General features: G+C 44.6%; 1 protein-coding gene across 1 annotated transcript in view; it reads right to left on the reverse strand.

The window, feature by feature from the left end:
• LOC117748628 (inactive ubiquitin carboxyl-terminal hydrolase 54-like) overlaps positions 1-17,058 on the reverse strand; it is a 31,512-nt gene that overhangs the window by 5,321 nt on the left and 9,133 nt on the right. The window contains exons 3-14 of the mRNA XM_034558572.1: positions 14,395-14,529; positions 12,390-12,503; positions 12,165-12,247; positions 10,383-10,488; positions 7,382-7,528; positions 4,037-4,186; positions 3,180-3,372; positions 2,802-2,984; positions 2,232-2,451; positions 1,365-1,751; positions 959-1,086; positions 703-864 (exon numbers count right to left, since the gene is read on the reverse strand). Coding sequence (XP_034414463.1) covers positions 703-864; positions 959-1,086; positions 1,365-1,751; positions 2,232-2,451; positions 2,802-2,984; positions 3,180-3,372; positions 4,037-4,186; positions 7,382-7,528; positions 10,383-10,488; positions 12,165-12,247; positions 12,390-12,503; positions 14,395-14,529 — 2,008 coding nt within the window. The remainder of the gene's footprint in view (positions 1-702; positions 865-958; positions 1,087-1,364; positions 1,752-2,231; positions 2,452-2,801; positions 2,985-3,179; positions 3,373-4,036; positions 4,187-7,381; positions 7,529-10,382; positions 10,489-12,164; positions 12,248-12,389; positions 12,504-14,394; positions 14,530-17,058) is intronic.

The raw sequence follows: 17,058 nt of genomic DNA on the forward strand, positions 1-17,058 counted from the left end.
CACACACACACACACACACACACACACACACACACACACACACTTATGCTGACATTAAACCCTTATGGATGACACGGACAAAAGAAAAAATATTCCGACGGAGGGAGACAGATGGAGAGACCGAGGAACAGATGGGAATGAGGACAAAGAGGAGGTCAGAATGTATAAGTCACTGTGACTACTAAACTAGACAACAGGTGTTAATGATAATGTGACCTTAAACCTTCACCGGGCAAGATTTTAACATAGAAATACACTAAAGCACACAAAAAGCCACACAACCCTTCAATTGAAATGCCATACATTTGACCTGCTTTTACTTTTTGTGAGTGAAATTGTCTAATAAGTCAGTGATGGCTCTTCTTTAAACATATACAGTTTCTCTGTGCAGCTTTTAATGCAGCTGGATTCTTCTTAAAAGGGCCAGTTCACACAAATATAAAAAAGAAAAAAACATATTGTTCTCCTATTGTGCCATGCAGACAGTTTGCATTTGATCTAACTTACAGAAAATAAATTGTCCATATGAAATTTAATTATATTTCCATCAATTATATGGAAAAAAAGACTAAATATTATAAAACAAACTATCTGCATCGTTAGACACCTCTAGAGGTTCTTATTCGCTCTCCTTAAATAACTTCTAACCTCCCATCTCTTCTTTCTCCTCCACCCTCTCCCCCTCTCTTTATGTTTCCATACCCTGGTGTTGGAGCTGGTCCAGGTCCATGAATTTGCTGGGTTTGGGGTTGAATCCCATGGCAGCCTCCCGTTCTGCCTCCCTCCGCTTCTGCTGCTCCTGCTGGCGGGCTCTCCTCGCCACCTCCTCCTGCAGCTCGTCCAGCTCACTGCGCCCTGGTCCGCCTGCGCACACACACACAAAAAAAAGATGCAAATGATCAACCAGGTCAAATCCAAGTTACGGTAGATAAATCAAAACGCATGTTGTAATACACACCTGTGTTGGTGCCGCCGCCCCAGCTGGGGGAGGGCAACTCCTGCAGGATGGCGCCGCTGCTCTTTGACTTGGGCACCGAACGCCATGAAGGTCCTGACATCAGCACCCGTTTCTGTTGCCCCACCTCCCTGTAGAGGCAAAGAAATGAAACGAAGAGAGAAAGAGAGCAGGAAAAAGAGACAAAAGACGAAGAACTGTTGAGCGTGCAGATCATACGTCTCTTGACAAATCTGTCGGTTGATTGATTCGTTGTTATGGATTGTTGGACATTTTGATCTTGTTAATCCTCACACTCGTATTTCAAGCCGAAGAAGTTAAATTGAACGTGACAGAGAAACCCAGAGAGGGAAAGACAATGAATGACAGGACGTAAAGGAAGAGACAGTAATTGTTATTTGTCTCCTACCTGTCGGGGCTGCTGCTGTTCCTCTCGCTGCTCTCGTAGCCACTTTCCATCCTCTGGATCAGACGTGGCTGGTGCTCTACCCCTCTCAGAGGTGGGGGGGCAGGGGGACCCATTGTTTGCCCGCTGCCCAGAGACCGGGGCTGTCCGACCAGCCCAAACCCCGCCTCCAACTCCCCAGCCTCCCTCCCTTCCACCTCTTGTAGCCCCGGCTGTGAGGGGGGAGGGGGTCCCGCCAAGGGGAAGAAGTCTTGGGGCTGCGAGGGGAGAGAGGGACCAGGCAGGGTGTTGTAGCCCAGACAGGAGCCTCTCGGACGGGTGAAGATGCTGTCGATGTTCAGGGCCTCTCTTCTGGGCCTCCAGGTTGGCCTGTAGCGGCCTCCTGAAGAACTACAAAGCAAGGGAGGAAGATGTTACATGGGGGGGGGGGGGGGGGGGGGGGGGGGGGGGGGGGCGATATCTTCCACAAATATAAGTTACTTGACTGGTAAAAAAAAATACTCAGAAGGCGCACATGCATCGCTCAGTACAATCTTCTTAAAAGAAAGTAGGAAACTCATTTGAAAGGGGTTTCAGAAGTAAAAAAATACATGACCGACAAGTTAAAGTAAGTACAGTTTGGTCACATGGAGCTTTTAAACATTTATTCCACCAACACTACTTCAGTGTAGTTCTGCTCATGTGATGCTCTGTAACACATCTTTTGAAGACACATTTATTCATAATAGTACTTAAATACAATTTAGAGACTTTTGCATCTTCAAGGTAGAGGACGTATCACTTATCCACTGAAAGGTCTACTGATCTTCACACATCTGCACATTCAAATAGTCACGACAATAAAATCGTGAAAATATTCTGTCTCAGTACCTGGACTTGCTCTCACTGCTGGTGCTTTCATCCTCCCAGTGGGGCCCCCCAGCCCCTCCCTCACAGCCCCCGACCCCTGACGAAGAGGAGGAGGACAGGGGACGAGAGGAGGAGGAGGAGGAGGTGAGTGGCCGGCGGGAGGAGAGGAGGAAGACGGCCGTCTCCTTGTACTCCTGCAGAGGAGGAGAGGGAGGGCGGGGAGGACCCTCCACTGCTGACTCTGAACGTGGGAGAGAAAGACAGAAAAAGTAAACCCAATAACATTTTTATTTATCCCACAGGGACCAATTATGTAGGCAGCAGTGCAAGTAAACATGAGAATAACCAGTAACAAGGCGGATAACCTGAAGAGTCCGCAGGGATGAAGCGCAAACAGCTCACTTCATTACCACGGTTTGCTCTTACTTGTTCCTCCAACAAGTACCGCAGTTTAGCAGTTTCTCTGAAAACACTGCAGTCACTTGTGCAGTTGTTCGAAGCCGTTGGTTTGACCAAAAGTGCAGCTGCACTCTGTGAGCACAGGTGACTTGTACAGGTAACTTTGCCCCCCGAACTCAAATGCATTATTACCTCCGGCGTCAGCACCGTGCGGCGGTGTGCCGGTGTCGTGATTACAGACCACTGTGGTCTGGGATTCGCTGGAGAGGTGGCTGCCCGTGGACTGGTGGAGGGATCGGCTGCGGGAGGCGCGGTGACTCGAGCTCTCCGTCGAAGAGTCGGTACGAGTATCGCTGGATATGGACGGCTCCCGACCTGAGAGGGAAACGAGAGAAAAGGGAGATGACCTTTCAGTTAATCCCGCGTTCCCATATGTTTACAGTCGAAGGCAGGCAAATAAATTCAGGCTCTGCAGTACGCAGAAGCAGAAGTCGGATTAAAGGTCAGGGCTTTAAAGCTGAAACCTCGCTTGTCCCCCCCCCCCCCCCCACTGAGTAATCTGATCCGTACCAGAGTCTTCGCTGTCGTACCCAGCCTTGCTGCTGCAGTGCTGGAGCTCCAGCTGTGGGTTGGAGCTGGTACAGGGGTTGGGGCTCTCCTGCAGTATCACCGGTGTCCCACGGGGGTCAGCGTAGAGCAGCAGCAGGGGCTGATAGTGGCCTTTGATACAGCGAGACACCACGTCCTTCCACTTAGGGCCGATCTAAAGGTGCAGCAGGGCAACACATACACACACAAGGACACACGTGAACATACATATAACCCACCCCCACCCATACACACACACACAAACACACATACAGACGTACACACACACAAAGAGAAAGTAAATCTATCCATATTAAGATATACCACATCCCACCAGAATTAGAAGGTCAAACACACGTTGTGCTGCAGTGTGTCCTTATTGATATCATTTTATCACACTTTTCCATTTGCTCAATAACCTCATATGTCCAACTGTGTGCACGGGGGACTGATACAAGTGTCAAGGACATATAGTATTACTTTAAATCACACTTTTGACACAAACAAACCCGGCTTCCCTCGGTTCTGTCGCCAACGAAATGTACATCATTACCCACCCTTATGGCTCCCGCTTGAAGTATCACAACACCAGTTCTAGCACTTAAACCCGCGCCACGATTTAACAAAGACAGGGATTTATAAACCATAAGCACATAATCAATCTCCAGCCGCCCCCACTAACCATGCATCACTTGAACTCACACACACACACACACACACACACAGCTTAGTTCTCGTCACTGCTGCTCTCGCAGGCACAACTGGAGATGCAGCGGACCCTGTACAGCACTGCACACCCTCCCCGCGCTGCAGCATGCAGACTCCAAACTGTGTCTCACCTCTTTGACGTGGGCGTCGTCGAAGTACATCCACTTGCGTATCTTGGTCTGGAAGAAGAAGGTGGAGTAGTGCTTGCCGTAGTAGCACACCATGCCCACCAAGTAGAGCTCCGCCTGGCGAGCCCTCTCCTCAGTCACACGGTAGAACAACTACAGAGCGAGAGAGAGAGAGAGAGAGGGGAGGGAGAGGAGACAGGGAGGGAGGGAGGGATGCAGGGATGCAGGGAAGAGTGGTAGGGGAGGGAGACAGAGATAGGGGAGTTAATGGGAATACAAGCACATTTTTGGTCACCTATACAGTATGCTGCATGCAGTAATCCTTCACACACACTGTAGTCAGTCACTGTATGCAGCACATAATGTACAGCGATGCACACACACTGCAGCTCTTCATGCACGTGATGCACAGATCTCACAGTAATACACCTGTTATATGTTACAGACACAGATCAATGCAATACAAGTACTACACAGCTGGACTGTATGCTCAAGGACCTCTCGGTTATACTGACTCACACTTATTGAAAAACACATTTTATCGGCTGTGTTATACCATCCCATAGCATTATTGTCAGCTGACTGCACACGGCTATTAGTGATTAACAACTGCTTCAGTTTGGACTACGGGGGTCGCGAAATACCTGTATTTGCTGTAACCTTGACATTTGAGAAATAAATATTGATATGATGTTAATGATACACTCACACATTTGTGCAGTTACAGACTCCTTCCACGCGCACTATGAGTGGAACTCATTTACCAAAAAAAAGGAACGAAATGCACAATAAACAAATTCAGATGCATTTGACAATATTTTGCAATAACCAATAATCATTTTCATGAATTCCTTTGGTGTGAGTCCTACAGTGTGTTTGGCTCACACAGCTAACAGCTAACCGGGCTAATACACAGTGAACTGCAGTTTAGCTGCACGGAGCCGGTGCAGACAGCTGCGTAGATTCAAATGAGAGCAAATCTGTTGTGTGAGACATGCGAGTAGAAAAAGGAGTGTGATGCGCTTCATTCAATTAACATGACAGCAGAGATCTGCACTCTATACTGTGAGCACTTATCACGTTATTTTAATCAATTCATCTTTTGTCTACAAAATAGCAGAAAAGTAAATGGAAATCTTTGACGACAAACAACTAAAAAAACCTCAAAGATATTCAATTAGCAAAGACACAAAACAAGGACAAAAAGCTAATCCTCATACAGTATCTGATCAGTTTCAACCAGCACATTTCCAGCATTTCTGCTTGATAAATGACATGATGCCATCTATTTATTGCAGTAGACTAATCGTTTCAGCAATAAAATGATCTAATCTAAGGAGAGAGAGAACATAAACGAGTGACGGGGAAGCAAACAGGAGAGAAAGCAGATGCAGAAGACAGACAAAGAGCAGTGGGAGAGGAGGAGGGACACAGGAGGCAGATGGATTTACTTTGTCTGATTTGAACGACAAAAACATAAGCAGAGAATGCGATAGATTGTGCCTCCGATTAGTATCTGACGACTAGCTTCATCTTACAGGAGCGGGATGAAAAGGAGGGAAACAGCAGCAGGCGGAGACAGGAGATAGAGGAAAGGACTCGACTCACTGTAACACATATTCCCTTATCCATTATTCATAAATATATCGCTTCAGAATGCAGCTGGAGATGTTACAGTAGCATTAAAATGCATCAGCACTACTCAGTCGTGACACGGCGCATCGGGGGTCGGACACGTGTGAGGTGGGAAAGCAGCAGCTTTATGAGAATAATGGAAGTCAGGTGGTCAAATGCGTTATAATTTGTTGTTTTTCAGTGTGAGCTGGAATGAGTTTACTGGGCTCTACAGCATGCACACGTTTGTTTCCTGTATTTGTGTTTGTCATCATGAGTGTATTTGAGTGTTTATAGTTAGTCTTTTTTTGGTATTGTTTATTTAATATTTCCGTTTTCTGAATGACCTTTGACATCGCGACTAAACAAAGGAGGCGAGTCCATGGGTCAGATGAGTCTGTATTAGGAGCAGCACGGAGTGGCAAAAGATGTGGAAAGCAGAGATTACAAGCTACAAATTTGGACTTCAAAAGGGAGCGTTGATCACTGCCACACTGCAGCTCTCAAAGTAATTGTCTGAGAAGCCAGACTTAATAAGATGATATAAAAGAATATATGACAAGGCTTGTTGAGGCGCTATTTATGATGTCTTCAAACGAAGTTGTGTTCAAAGTGATTCTAAGAAAAGTGCCCTTGTTTTTTTACCGACCTAAAGATGTACATTAGCTTAAAGCTACAATCTGGTGGTGCACAAATGGTAACATTTATGTCTTAAATTGTACATGGTGCCTTTTGAATAAAAAATAAACAACAATATATCCACTCATTCCCAATTTCCTCAAAAGTTGAGACTTGGCAAGCTGTCACACACAGCTGGTATTTATAATATACACTTTTTGTATACACTTTTCTTGAAAACTGAACACGGCCACATAGTTTTTTATCATTTAAGCACTTAAATGCCAAACATATAAATTTAGCCTTCAGTACTTGACTTCCGTGTTGAAAAAAAGAAAGTGTAAACCATAAACCTCGAAATTAAGGGGTTAAACTGGGGTCAACTGGCAGACTGCATGTCAATTGAATGTGACGTCAGGGGGAAAATAATGAATGAAACAAGATGAGAATTCAGTCCGATTATCAAGCTACAACTTTGACAATTTTGCCATAAATTATAATCTTTATTTGAATAAAAACGAGACTAAAAGTCTACAGCCGTGCGAGCTGCTCTGTGAGGCTATAGTGAAAGCTAAAGTCAACATGCTAACATGCTCACTATGATAACACTAACACTGAGCTAACGTTGAGGCAGGTAATGTTTAACACCAACAATAGTCACAGATTAGCATGTGAACATAATAATTAGTACTAAACAAAAAGTAGTTTTGCGGGTACTTAGGCGTGAATTGTTTTTCTTTGGCCTGTTGGTGATTAAAAGTCAAAAAGATTATAATTAAAAGTCAGGATAGTCCCAGTGAGTAGGATTCATCCTCTGAAAACCACAAACTTTTGTGCCAAATTTCATTTAAATCCATCCAATATTGTTATTATTTATCACATTTGTAGTCCACCAACCAATGGGTGACAAAATGGTGACTGCGAGGTGCAATCACCACCGGAAATATCTGACTGGTGAGTCTGGCACACACTCTTTCCACCACCACTTTGCGAGTCTTGCGTTTGTATTCATGTGGGCGTACGTGCTTGGCTGCTCACATAGGCGTCCATGGCATGTGTTAATGTGCTGTAACGGCCGCATCGTGTGCGTGTGTCGTGTGTGCGTGATCCCCTTACATCTCCCAGACGCAGGCAGGTCCCCAGGCTGTGGATGACGTCCTCCGCCAGGTCAGAGTGGTCCGAGTCCCACACCAGCCCAATGGACACGATCTCCGGGGAGTTCATCAGCACCCGGCGGATACGCAGCACCTCCCCACAGTTACTCTGGGATGGAGAGGAAGGAGAAAAGTGTGTGTGATCAAACAGGTTTATTCATCCTGCGTTATCATCGCTAAAAACATCCCTTTATTTGGCAGTGACGAATACCTGGGCACGCACGCACACATGCACACACAGACACACACACAGGGATTAACTAAACAGTAGGAGAACGAGAGGCAGAACATTTTTTTTTTTTTTAAAAAGAGACGACGGAGAAATTGTAAGGGAGACCGAAGAAGCGAGTTTTATTTGTCTCTCGAGCCTTCTGTCGACTTCAGAACCGCCTGTTCTGAGTCCTTCCTTTGAGTCATGACCCACCGCAGAGCTGGCTGCACCCACACGATCAAAAGAGTACGCACACACACAGACACACACACACTCGAGCATGCACCCAGCGCTGGCAGAGCGGGCTCGGAAACAGCCTGAGAACACCCTGGCATCCAGACACTTTGCCAAACACAACACAACACAACACACACACACACACACACACACACACACACACGCACACACACACAGAGCTCTCCCTTTGTGGGCGGCGTGCTGTCTCGTGTTGGCACCAGAGACGGCAGGAAGGTCTTTTGCCAGGGTCTGCTTCTAAATTCTCAGTAAGGGACACAAGCACAAGCCAGGCAGCGCAGTGTGTCAGCTTAGGACACGTCGACGGGCCTCCCAGCCTCGGTTAGCTCTCTGTGCCGCCTCACTGCTGGGAACAGCCGCTGACAACATCCATCATCACATGATCGTACCAACAGATTCGCTCTGCTGCGACGTTGATCGGTGCGGTCTCATCTTTCTGAATGTTTTATGCAAAGATTTCGTTTTTTTCTCCTTTTGTTGTTGCTGTGGCTATGCAGAGCTTTCCAGGAGAGAGTGAGTTATATAACGGTGCTGCTGGTCAAAGGATACTGTAGGTTTGCAGAATGCTGATCGAGGCTTTTCTTTAGAACAAAATGAAACAACTTCAGGGGAATGTCTGTGCTTGTGCTTCCTCTTCGACTCGATGCTGCACCGAAAACAAAGACACGATCGCACTTTTATCAGCGACTTGACAGCTGAGCAGGCAGATGTGGGATTGGGGAGAAGTAAAACCGTCATACAGCGACACCTTCACTATACTTCAAAGCTAATCCCGGTTTATTACAGCAGGGATATTTTTGTACTTTTGACAATCTTTTCCATCAGTCATGAGAACATTGCACTGCAATGTACTCATTGATGGCATCTGGGGGAATGCCAACATGGCTACAACAAAGTCTGAACTGAAGCAGTTGCCCGATGATAAAACAGTTTATTTGCAGAAAAGAAATGAAAGGGACCCCCACCTGGAATCATTCACATCCCAAATAGTCTTGTTTCATAAATTATTATTGCTATGCACTCATGGGTCCTACAGGACTCTTGCATGATCATGTCATTTGGTCACAAATGTGTTGTTCTTTCTTGTCATTGGTGAGACGTGTCAAAATGAGCAAAAGGGAATTTTCTCTTATTGCAAATTGCAGTTTGTTTACAATTTGGTGAAACCTGACCCGGAAATGGGACATTTAACTTCTTGTTATACTTGTACCTGTCACTTTATACTTAAATCCCCTCTATAATTATTTAAAAGCTATAGTTTGTTGCTACTTTACAGATTTTGGATCCAAAACATATGGCCAGTTCATGAAATATGATGCAGTGCTGCATATTCAATCAATTAGATTGAATGTAATTGTAAATTACTAAGATGATTGGGATCAGAGGCTTCATGGACTTCAAATTAAAACATGACATTTTTAACTTAGAAAAATATGTGAAAACTTCTTCCACTAAACCATCTATCTGTTCAATTAATTTAATTCATTTTAGCAGATTTCAAATAACAAAAAAACGTCTATTTAGGACTTCGATTCAGTTTCCTGGCACCGAGCAAACATCCTCCGCTGTCTTAACTCGGGCACCCACAGTATTCTCCAGCAGCCTCGCGCCCGTCCAAATAGCATCACTTTGTTTGAGCAAAGCCCGACGTGGTATTTACAAAAGAGCGGCGCTGCGAGTGATGGAAGATAAACAGAAGGCGGGTTGATGTGACTCCTGCAGGACTGCACGCACAACGTTGACGGCCGAGAAGAAGCTAACTGTGTGTGTGTGTGTGCGTGTGTGTGTGTGTGTGTGTGTGTGTGTGCGGCGACGGCGCTGCTGCTGCTGTGAAGAGAGAGAGGCCGCTGAGGAGGCTCTTTGGCCGAGAGCGGGGCCAAGCTGGATCTATTCAGCAGCAGCATTTTCCTACGTGGCAGCACAACACACAAACCTGAAGAACAAAGGCATCATACACTCTCTCTCTCTCTCTCTCTCTCTTACTGTAAGCTCTCTTCAATGCAGCAGACAATACATTTGAGGCTCGTCTTATCTTTATGTATTTTTTTTCTCTACTACTGTTCACCCCTAAAGTACCCGTAATCTTTTTAAATGAGCATTTTAAAATGACTTTTTCTCGCACGACAAACTGCTCTCTTGTTTTCTTCTGCAAGGCCACGATGATCATCATATTTTACTGTAAAGGAGGTCACGAGGAGAAGTCGTGCAATGCTTTCGGTTTGAGTAAGTGAAGAGAGAAATGGGATGAAAATGCAAATGAGCTGCTGATTATGTAACGTAGACCCACCAAGAAAAATAAAAGGGGGAAAAACAAGCAAGAAGTGATGAAACTACCAAAGTGGTTACTCTGCGAATTGTATTTTTAGAATGGGATTTGTCGCCGTGTGTTTGTATATCATTATTTATTTTCTTTCTGTACCGTGTGTGTGCATTGAAATGTGTGTCTGTGTGTCACGTGTGTGTGTGTGTGTGTGTGTGTGTGTGTGTATAGTCTCACAGGGCAGTTGCGCAGGTCTCCCATGTTGCTGGCGTTGCGGAGCAGTTCTCCAAACATGTCCGGTGTGGGTTTGTCTCTGCACTCCAGCATCCTCACTGCCTGGTTGCTGCAGCATCAGATCACACAAACACACACACACACAACAACGACAACAGAATGATGAACGCAGTGAATGTGAAGGCTTCCCGGGAGGAGAGCTTTTGTGAAAAGAAGAAAACATCCATTGTGAAGCCCAAATGTGACTTGTGGCCACCAGAAACACTGTTTCCATTCTTTAAACGTGTTGAGTTTGTCAGCTTTGTGGTTCTGTACGTTCATTTGCAGGCAATTGTTTCATTTCCTCTGTTGTTTGTGGTAGAAAGTGCGTATTGATAAGGACACACACACACACGCACACACACACACACGCGCGCACACACACAGTCCCGCAGGGTTGTTCTCATCTGCGTTAATAAAGAAAAGAAAATCTAGAGTCGAGAGTAAACAGTCATTAAGGCTGCGAAAAAGATTCATTCTGAATCCCCCGTGACAGATTATGATCTTTGACCTTCCTAAAGTGGTCGTGCTAAAAGTTAATTTCCCTACAGGGGGCAATAACGGTACCAAAGCATTATTATATAGTTTATCTACAACTAGCATAATAACTTTCATACTGAGCTGCATTTATCCCTTTTAAGTACAATTGTCCTCTGAAGGACAAACTCAAATATACATCGTTATCGTCCATGAACACCAAAAGGTACCACTTGTGGGATTATGTGTGCAATGAATCAGCTTTGTTTTTGTTTTTACTGGTGAAGTACTCCTTCAAGAATAACTATTTTTAAAAAACATCCAAATCTCTCCTCCTCCTCCCCCTCCCTCCGTCCTCTCACCCCTTCCATTAGTCTGACATGAACTCTCTCTCTCTCTCTCTCTCTTTAAACCCCTTGCTCAGCCTCTCCTCTTCAAACGCACGGGAAGATGCAAAGCCAAGAGTGGCAAAGAAGTAGTAGAAGACCAACAACAACAACAACAACGACGACACACCAGCGAGAAACACACTTCTCTCTTTTGTCCGAATGTGCTTGAACTAGAAATGTTTTGTTTGTCTTTTTGCCCTCTTACTCATGTTGGCTTTTGCATATTTGTCCATCACGACCGTAAACAACAGGCTCCACTGAGGGTAAAAATAGCTTGGCAGTGCTAACAGGCACAAACACAGAGCGCTGCGCCCCACAACTACCTTGACACAGAGTGTTTATTTGTACTCTGGCCCCCCGTTCAGCCCTCTATTTCCTCTGCCGTGTTCCATTTCCAAAAGGCATATGGACTGATTTATCCTCTTATTTCCCTCTCATTTGCACTGTTCCACTTATAGATTTAAGTCGCCGCCCTGCGTCTACTGAATCAAACAGCTGATTGATTACTTCCTCCGTTTCCTTATTTCATTGACTCGGAGTGTGTGGGAGTTTTGTGGAACAACTCGGAGGATGCTTCTCCTGTGTGTGGATTTACCTGCGCCGATGTCCACATGAACATTATGCACAAGCTCACCTGCTCTTGCAAATGCATAAACATAGATACGTGTGTGTGTGTCTGTGTGTGTGCATAATGTGTGTGTGTGCATGTGTGTGCTCACAGTTCAGTGTTCAGCAGGGACCTGTGCGAGGAAGAAGAGAACACGCTGTACCTTCCTTTACTGCCACCCAGCCTCAGCTTGCTGCCAGATTTACTGCAGTGTGTGTGTATGTGTGTGTGTCTGTGTGTGTGCGGAGTGTGTGTGTGTGTGTCTGGTCTTACCAGAGGGATGTAGTGGAGATGTAATGAACCATCTGAATGAAGGGCAAGGGATCTGACGTGGCGCCACAGCTGTTACACACACACTGCAAACACAAACATGTCCTCAGCTTCATTTTTCAAAATGTTTGTGTGGACAGTTCATATTTTAATTTGTTTAATTAAAGCCCCAAAAGTGAAGCATCTAGCAGCTCTTTAAAGTGACGGCGGGACCGAACCATGTCCTACCTGTTCGAACAGAGTCATGGCAAACTTCTGGTGTGGTATGCAGTGTTTGGCTGTGCAGATGTCCTCTCTACTCTCCGCGCTGATGTGGAAGTGGATACGCATGAGGAGATTCTCCTGAGACACACATAAAGCAAAATGGACATCAATTAATGTGTGTGTGTGTTGTGTGGTTAGTGGCATATGGGCATATGTGCTTGTTTATATTGTATACATATGTACAGTGTGTGTGTGTGTGTGTGTGTGTTTGATCGTTCCTCTCTGTTGGTGCTCCTGTTAATCTGACCAAGGGAGCAGCATCTATATTTCATAAGAAGCAGACGGATTCCCTGACTGAACACATTTACTACCAATCGATCAGATAGCGCCGACCATGCCCACACATAAAAAACACACACATACATACAGACACACACACACACACACACACAGTGGAGGTCTTTAAGGTGTAAAGAAAGAGGCAGAGAAAGTGGTGAGAGAAAGCAAACTGAAGGGCTGGAGAGAGGGAGATGAAGAGGAAGTGCAATAATAATGGAAAACTGACTAATGGCATTTTATTTTCCTAGGATTGTTTCCCCTTCTATAAATGAGAAAGAGTTATTAAAAATAAGACACTTGATATTTGGAAAATGCAGCACTCTCACTGTTGAATAGAGCTAATGTGAAGATCTTTGCTTCTCAGGAAGGACTGTGTTTTTTCCTCCAACAAGGCAATGAAGACTATGTATACACACACACACACACACACACACACACACACACACAGTGGAGTAGTAGAGTTGTGAGTGCAACCAAATGCTATTAATGTCTCGTCAATGTAAAACCTAGATATTTTAAGAAATCAATATTTCAAGAAAAAAAGCCACTAAAAATCAAAAGCAGTACCCTATAAATTCTTGTAAATGTAATGCAATCTGGTTGGTTTGTGAAGTCTCAATGTGGAAATGATATCACTGAACTATGTGTAACCATTTAAATGGATACTTGTTATCCACCTTATTATCTTCATTAAATGCTTTTTACCGCAAACCCTATCAAACCTCGTCCTTGAGCTTTAATCGCAGCGCTCTAAAACATTCCACCTTGGGCTGCAACAAACGATTATTTTAATTATAGATTAATCAGCCGATTATTCTGTTGGTTGATGGATTAATTGCCTGGTAGAGTAAGTAAGAGTCAATCACAGTCAGGTTGTGAAACAGGCTCTTTAGTCGGTTATAATTTGGTATTTTTCACAGCGTTAATGAAATATACCTTCATCTTAGACGTATGGTTGAAACTTTTAACTGGTTATGAAATAATCTCAAAACACTGTTGCTTCTATATGACCTACATTAGTGAACCAAACCAGCAGCGAGAAGATTGGCTGTTTCTATCTTAACGCTCAGGTAATCCTTCAACAGAAAGTCCTTCATCTCAGACCCCAGCGGGGCCTCCGGCAGCGACCAACCAACCGTGGACAAATCCCAGATCAAGCGCCGCTGTCGCCTTTGACCTGCGGTGTGGGAGGAGGAGATCTCCGCCGCAGCAGCAGCTCCTCCTCCACCTGCCAGGACCAGAACTACGACTGAGCCAGGCAACTTGTCAGAAAACCTGCTGCATTCAAATGAGAGGTTTCCCTAAAGGGACTCTGTTGTCCACAGGGACCGGCCAAAATCAACACAAAATAAAAAAAGTTCCTTAGAGTAGCTTTAAAATAAAGCCTGTGGTTTCTCCACCAGCTCAAAAGGAACGAGGGGTGGACAAAATAACAAGGAACACCTCACGCCATAAAATAGGGGAGTAAACCAACGAACATAAATTCAATAATAAAGTCAAACACTAAAGTTGAAGATTATTCACTTGGCAGGCGGCTGAACTGAGTTTCCCCTGAAGATTTCTGACTGCAGTGAAGATGGTAGTTCCTCAGACACTCACTCAGATAACCCCTTACCTCTCCCGTATATGTGTGTTTGTGTGTGTGTGTGTGTGTGTGTGTGTGTGTGGCCACGTGGCGTCTCAGACTCACGAAGCACTCAGCGGCGTCGTCCATGATACCCAGCTGAAAGCGTTGTTCGTCCTGGAAAGTCTTGGCCAGAGCGCTGCGCAGTGCATCTGACGGCAGCACGCGCTCACTGCTGAACTGGAACTGAGCAAAGATACTCTGCAAACACACAGACACACACATATATAGGAGCATATTAATTCTTTATTTCACCGATAGAAATATACACCGTGCCATAAATGCTTTTCCGCCTGTATTCCGTGTTCTGTCAACTGACCCATGAAACAGAACCAGTGGAGCCAGTTGTCAACGTGTCAGGAACCAAAGTGCTGCACAACAAATCCAAACCGGGCTAATACAAACACCACGGCCGAGCCTCACATCCCGGCCGGCCTCAATATCAGACCATATCAATAATAGATGGCATTTGTAGTGCACTTCTCCATGGCAAACACAGCTCTCTGTAGCAGTAAAGTAGAAACCAAATCAAACTGTTGCAGGGGGCTCGGGGAGGAAGCTAGGCCACTGAAGTGTGTTTTGAGGGCAGAGCCTGAAGAGGAGGATCAGTCAGTTTGGAGAGGAAAGAGCTGCTTTACAGCTGTCAGTCGGCGTCATTATAATCACCCTCGTCCAGAAGGTAGTGATGTTGGTCCTATTTGTGAACAGGATCTCTTTTTGGGAAATGTGGTAAAGAAGAACATTTCTCCGCAGTACGTGTGCTTATTTAAAAAGCATTTCACACTTCTGCTCATATTTCCAAAACCACTGGTTACCGACGTTTTTGACCCATTAGAATGAAGCAAAGTCTGCTGGAAAACCGATTGGCTCTGGTGTGAGAAGTGTCCACCTACAAACTTCTCAGATTGTGTCTGAGAAGGTAAAACTACCCACAAAAAAAGATAATGGGGTGCCCCTGTGACGCCAACAAACCATGAACAGCAAAAGCCCCGACGAGGGACCTTTGTTGCATTGTGTTGCCCAGTTCTGTCATCTCAAATAAAGACATTAAATATTGCCCGACAATACAAAAAAAAAGTAGTGTGCAACTAGAATTAAATTAGTTTGAGAGGTGCAGATATCTAATCAAAGTTCTGCACAAATCATTCTCATACAGAAGCCTAATATTCCTGCACAGGATAAAGATTTTACCCAAAAGAGCAGGCCTTTCACTTAGTGCACTTTCATCTGGAATGGTTATAAAAATGACACCATTAGGTTATTGGGTCATCTTCCTAGAGGAGGTATGAGTAGTAATCATTAGTAGTACTGTAGTACCAGACAACACAGTCTTGGAAAGGACTCTGTGGCTCTGTCAATCCAGATGAACCTGCGGTTTAAAGTAGTGCCGTAAAGATGCCTCCAGCCTCCGTGGCCCTGCTGATCCGGGGAGAAGGATCCTCTTCTGTTTCTTCCCTTTTTTCCCGTGAAAGGGTTTGTTCTGTTTTTCGGGGAGTTGTTCCTAATGTGTGAGGTCCTGGGACAGGGATGTCCTAAAGCCCTCTTTTTGGGCTGAAATTGAAATGCAGTAAACATGCTAATAAAAAGTAGCAGTGAGAGTGACTTCTGGCTGAGCCTGGACTGAAGAGAGCTGCAGACGTCTAAAGAGGGAGAGATAGAAGCAGGGATGACTTTCTCCAGATTGCCAACGGACACAAAATGACCTAATTCTTTTCGGGAAGAATTCTCATCTGGAAAAAGAAAAAAAAAACCCTGAGCGACTATTTTTGACCCGCACTAAAAAAACAGCCCAAAAACAGAAACGAACACAAGTCCGCTTGACGCGTCGGTCGGTGCTCGGCTGGTTCTCCGTCCCAGCGGTAAGTCAATCACCGACAGGTGCTCTGTGTCCTGAAGAAGGAGAAACACCGAAGGTACTCCAACAAAGTTTGTGCTTTCGCTTCCATCGAGCACAGATCTTTTGAATGTCAATGTATTTAGCAGCACGAGCAAGAAAGGTGGGAGGGGGCATGCAAACCAACACATTTCACTTGAAACGTTGACTTTAAACTTGTAGCATAACCCTCCGAATGATGGTCTAGCACTTGACTGGTGATTTCAAATGTATTAATACATTCCCCAAAACCACCAAGTAAGAGCTGTGTACAAAAGGCACAAAACGATAATTATGAGTTAGCTTAGCCAACACGTAAGCTAGTTTCCTTAAAACATAGTTATTACAATTATTACATTTAATACAACTTAAACTAACCTTGTGCCACTTCGGGGGCGTGCTAATATTGTTACCGTCTCTGTTTTGCATTTAAATCGAACATATTTTCCGTACCCTTTACGTTAAACCTGCGCACAATGTGACTTCCTTTTTTAACTCCGCCAGCCGCCTTCAAAATAAAAGCATGAACCGGAAACAAGATAAATGTAGCTAAGGCAGACCTAAAAACATGCAACAAAAAAAAACCAAATGTATTGAAACCGTTTTAAAGCCAAAACACAAATTGGGTTACATACAACACTTGTTCATAACCTCTTTGCTATAACGTTGCTATGCTTGTTGTGTAACGTTATGTGAGTAAGTCAGCTCAGGCTGGATGTTGTTAATTTACGCTTAAGTTATATTACCTCATTGTTTTACTGTAATACAAATCGTTATCTTTTTTTCTAATCTTAACCAAGTGCTTTTGTTGCCTAAACCAAACCACCTGAAGACTCAACCTATATTATATACTATTA

Source organism: Cyclopterus lumpus, chromosome 19, assembly GCF_009769545.1.
Source record: "Cyclopterus lumpus isolate fCycLum1 chromosome 19, fCycLum1.pri, whole genome shotgun sequence".
NCBI lineage: Eukaryota > Metazoa > Chordata > Actinopteri > Perciformes > Cyclopteridae > Cyclopterus > Cyclopterus lumpus.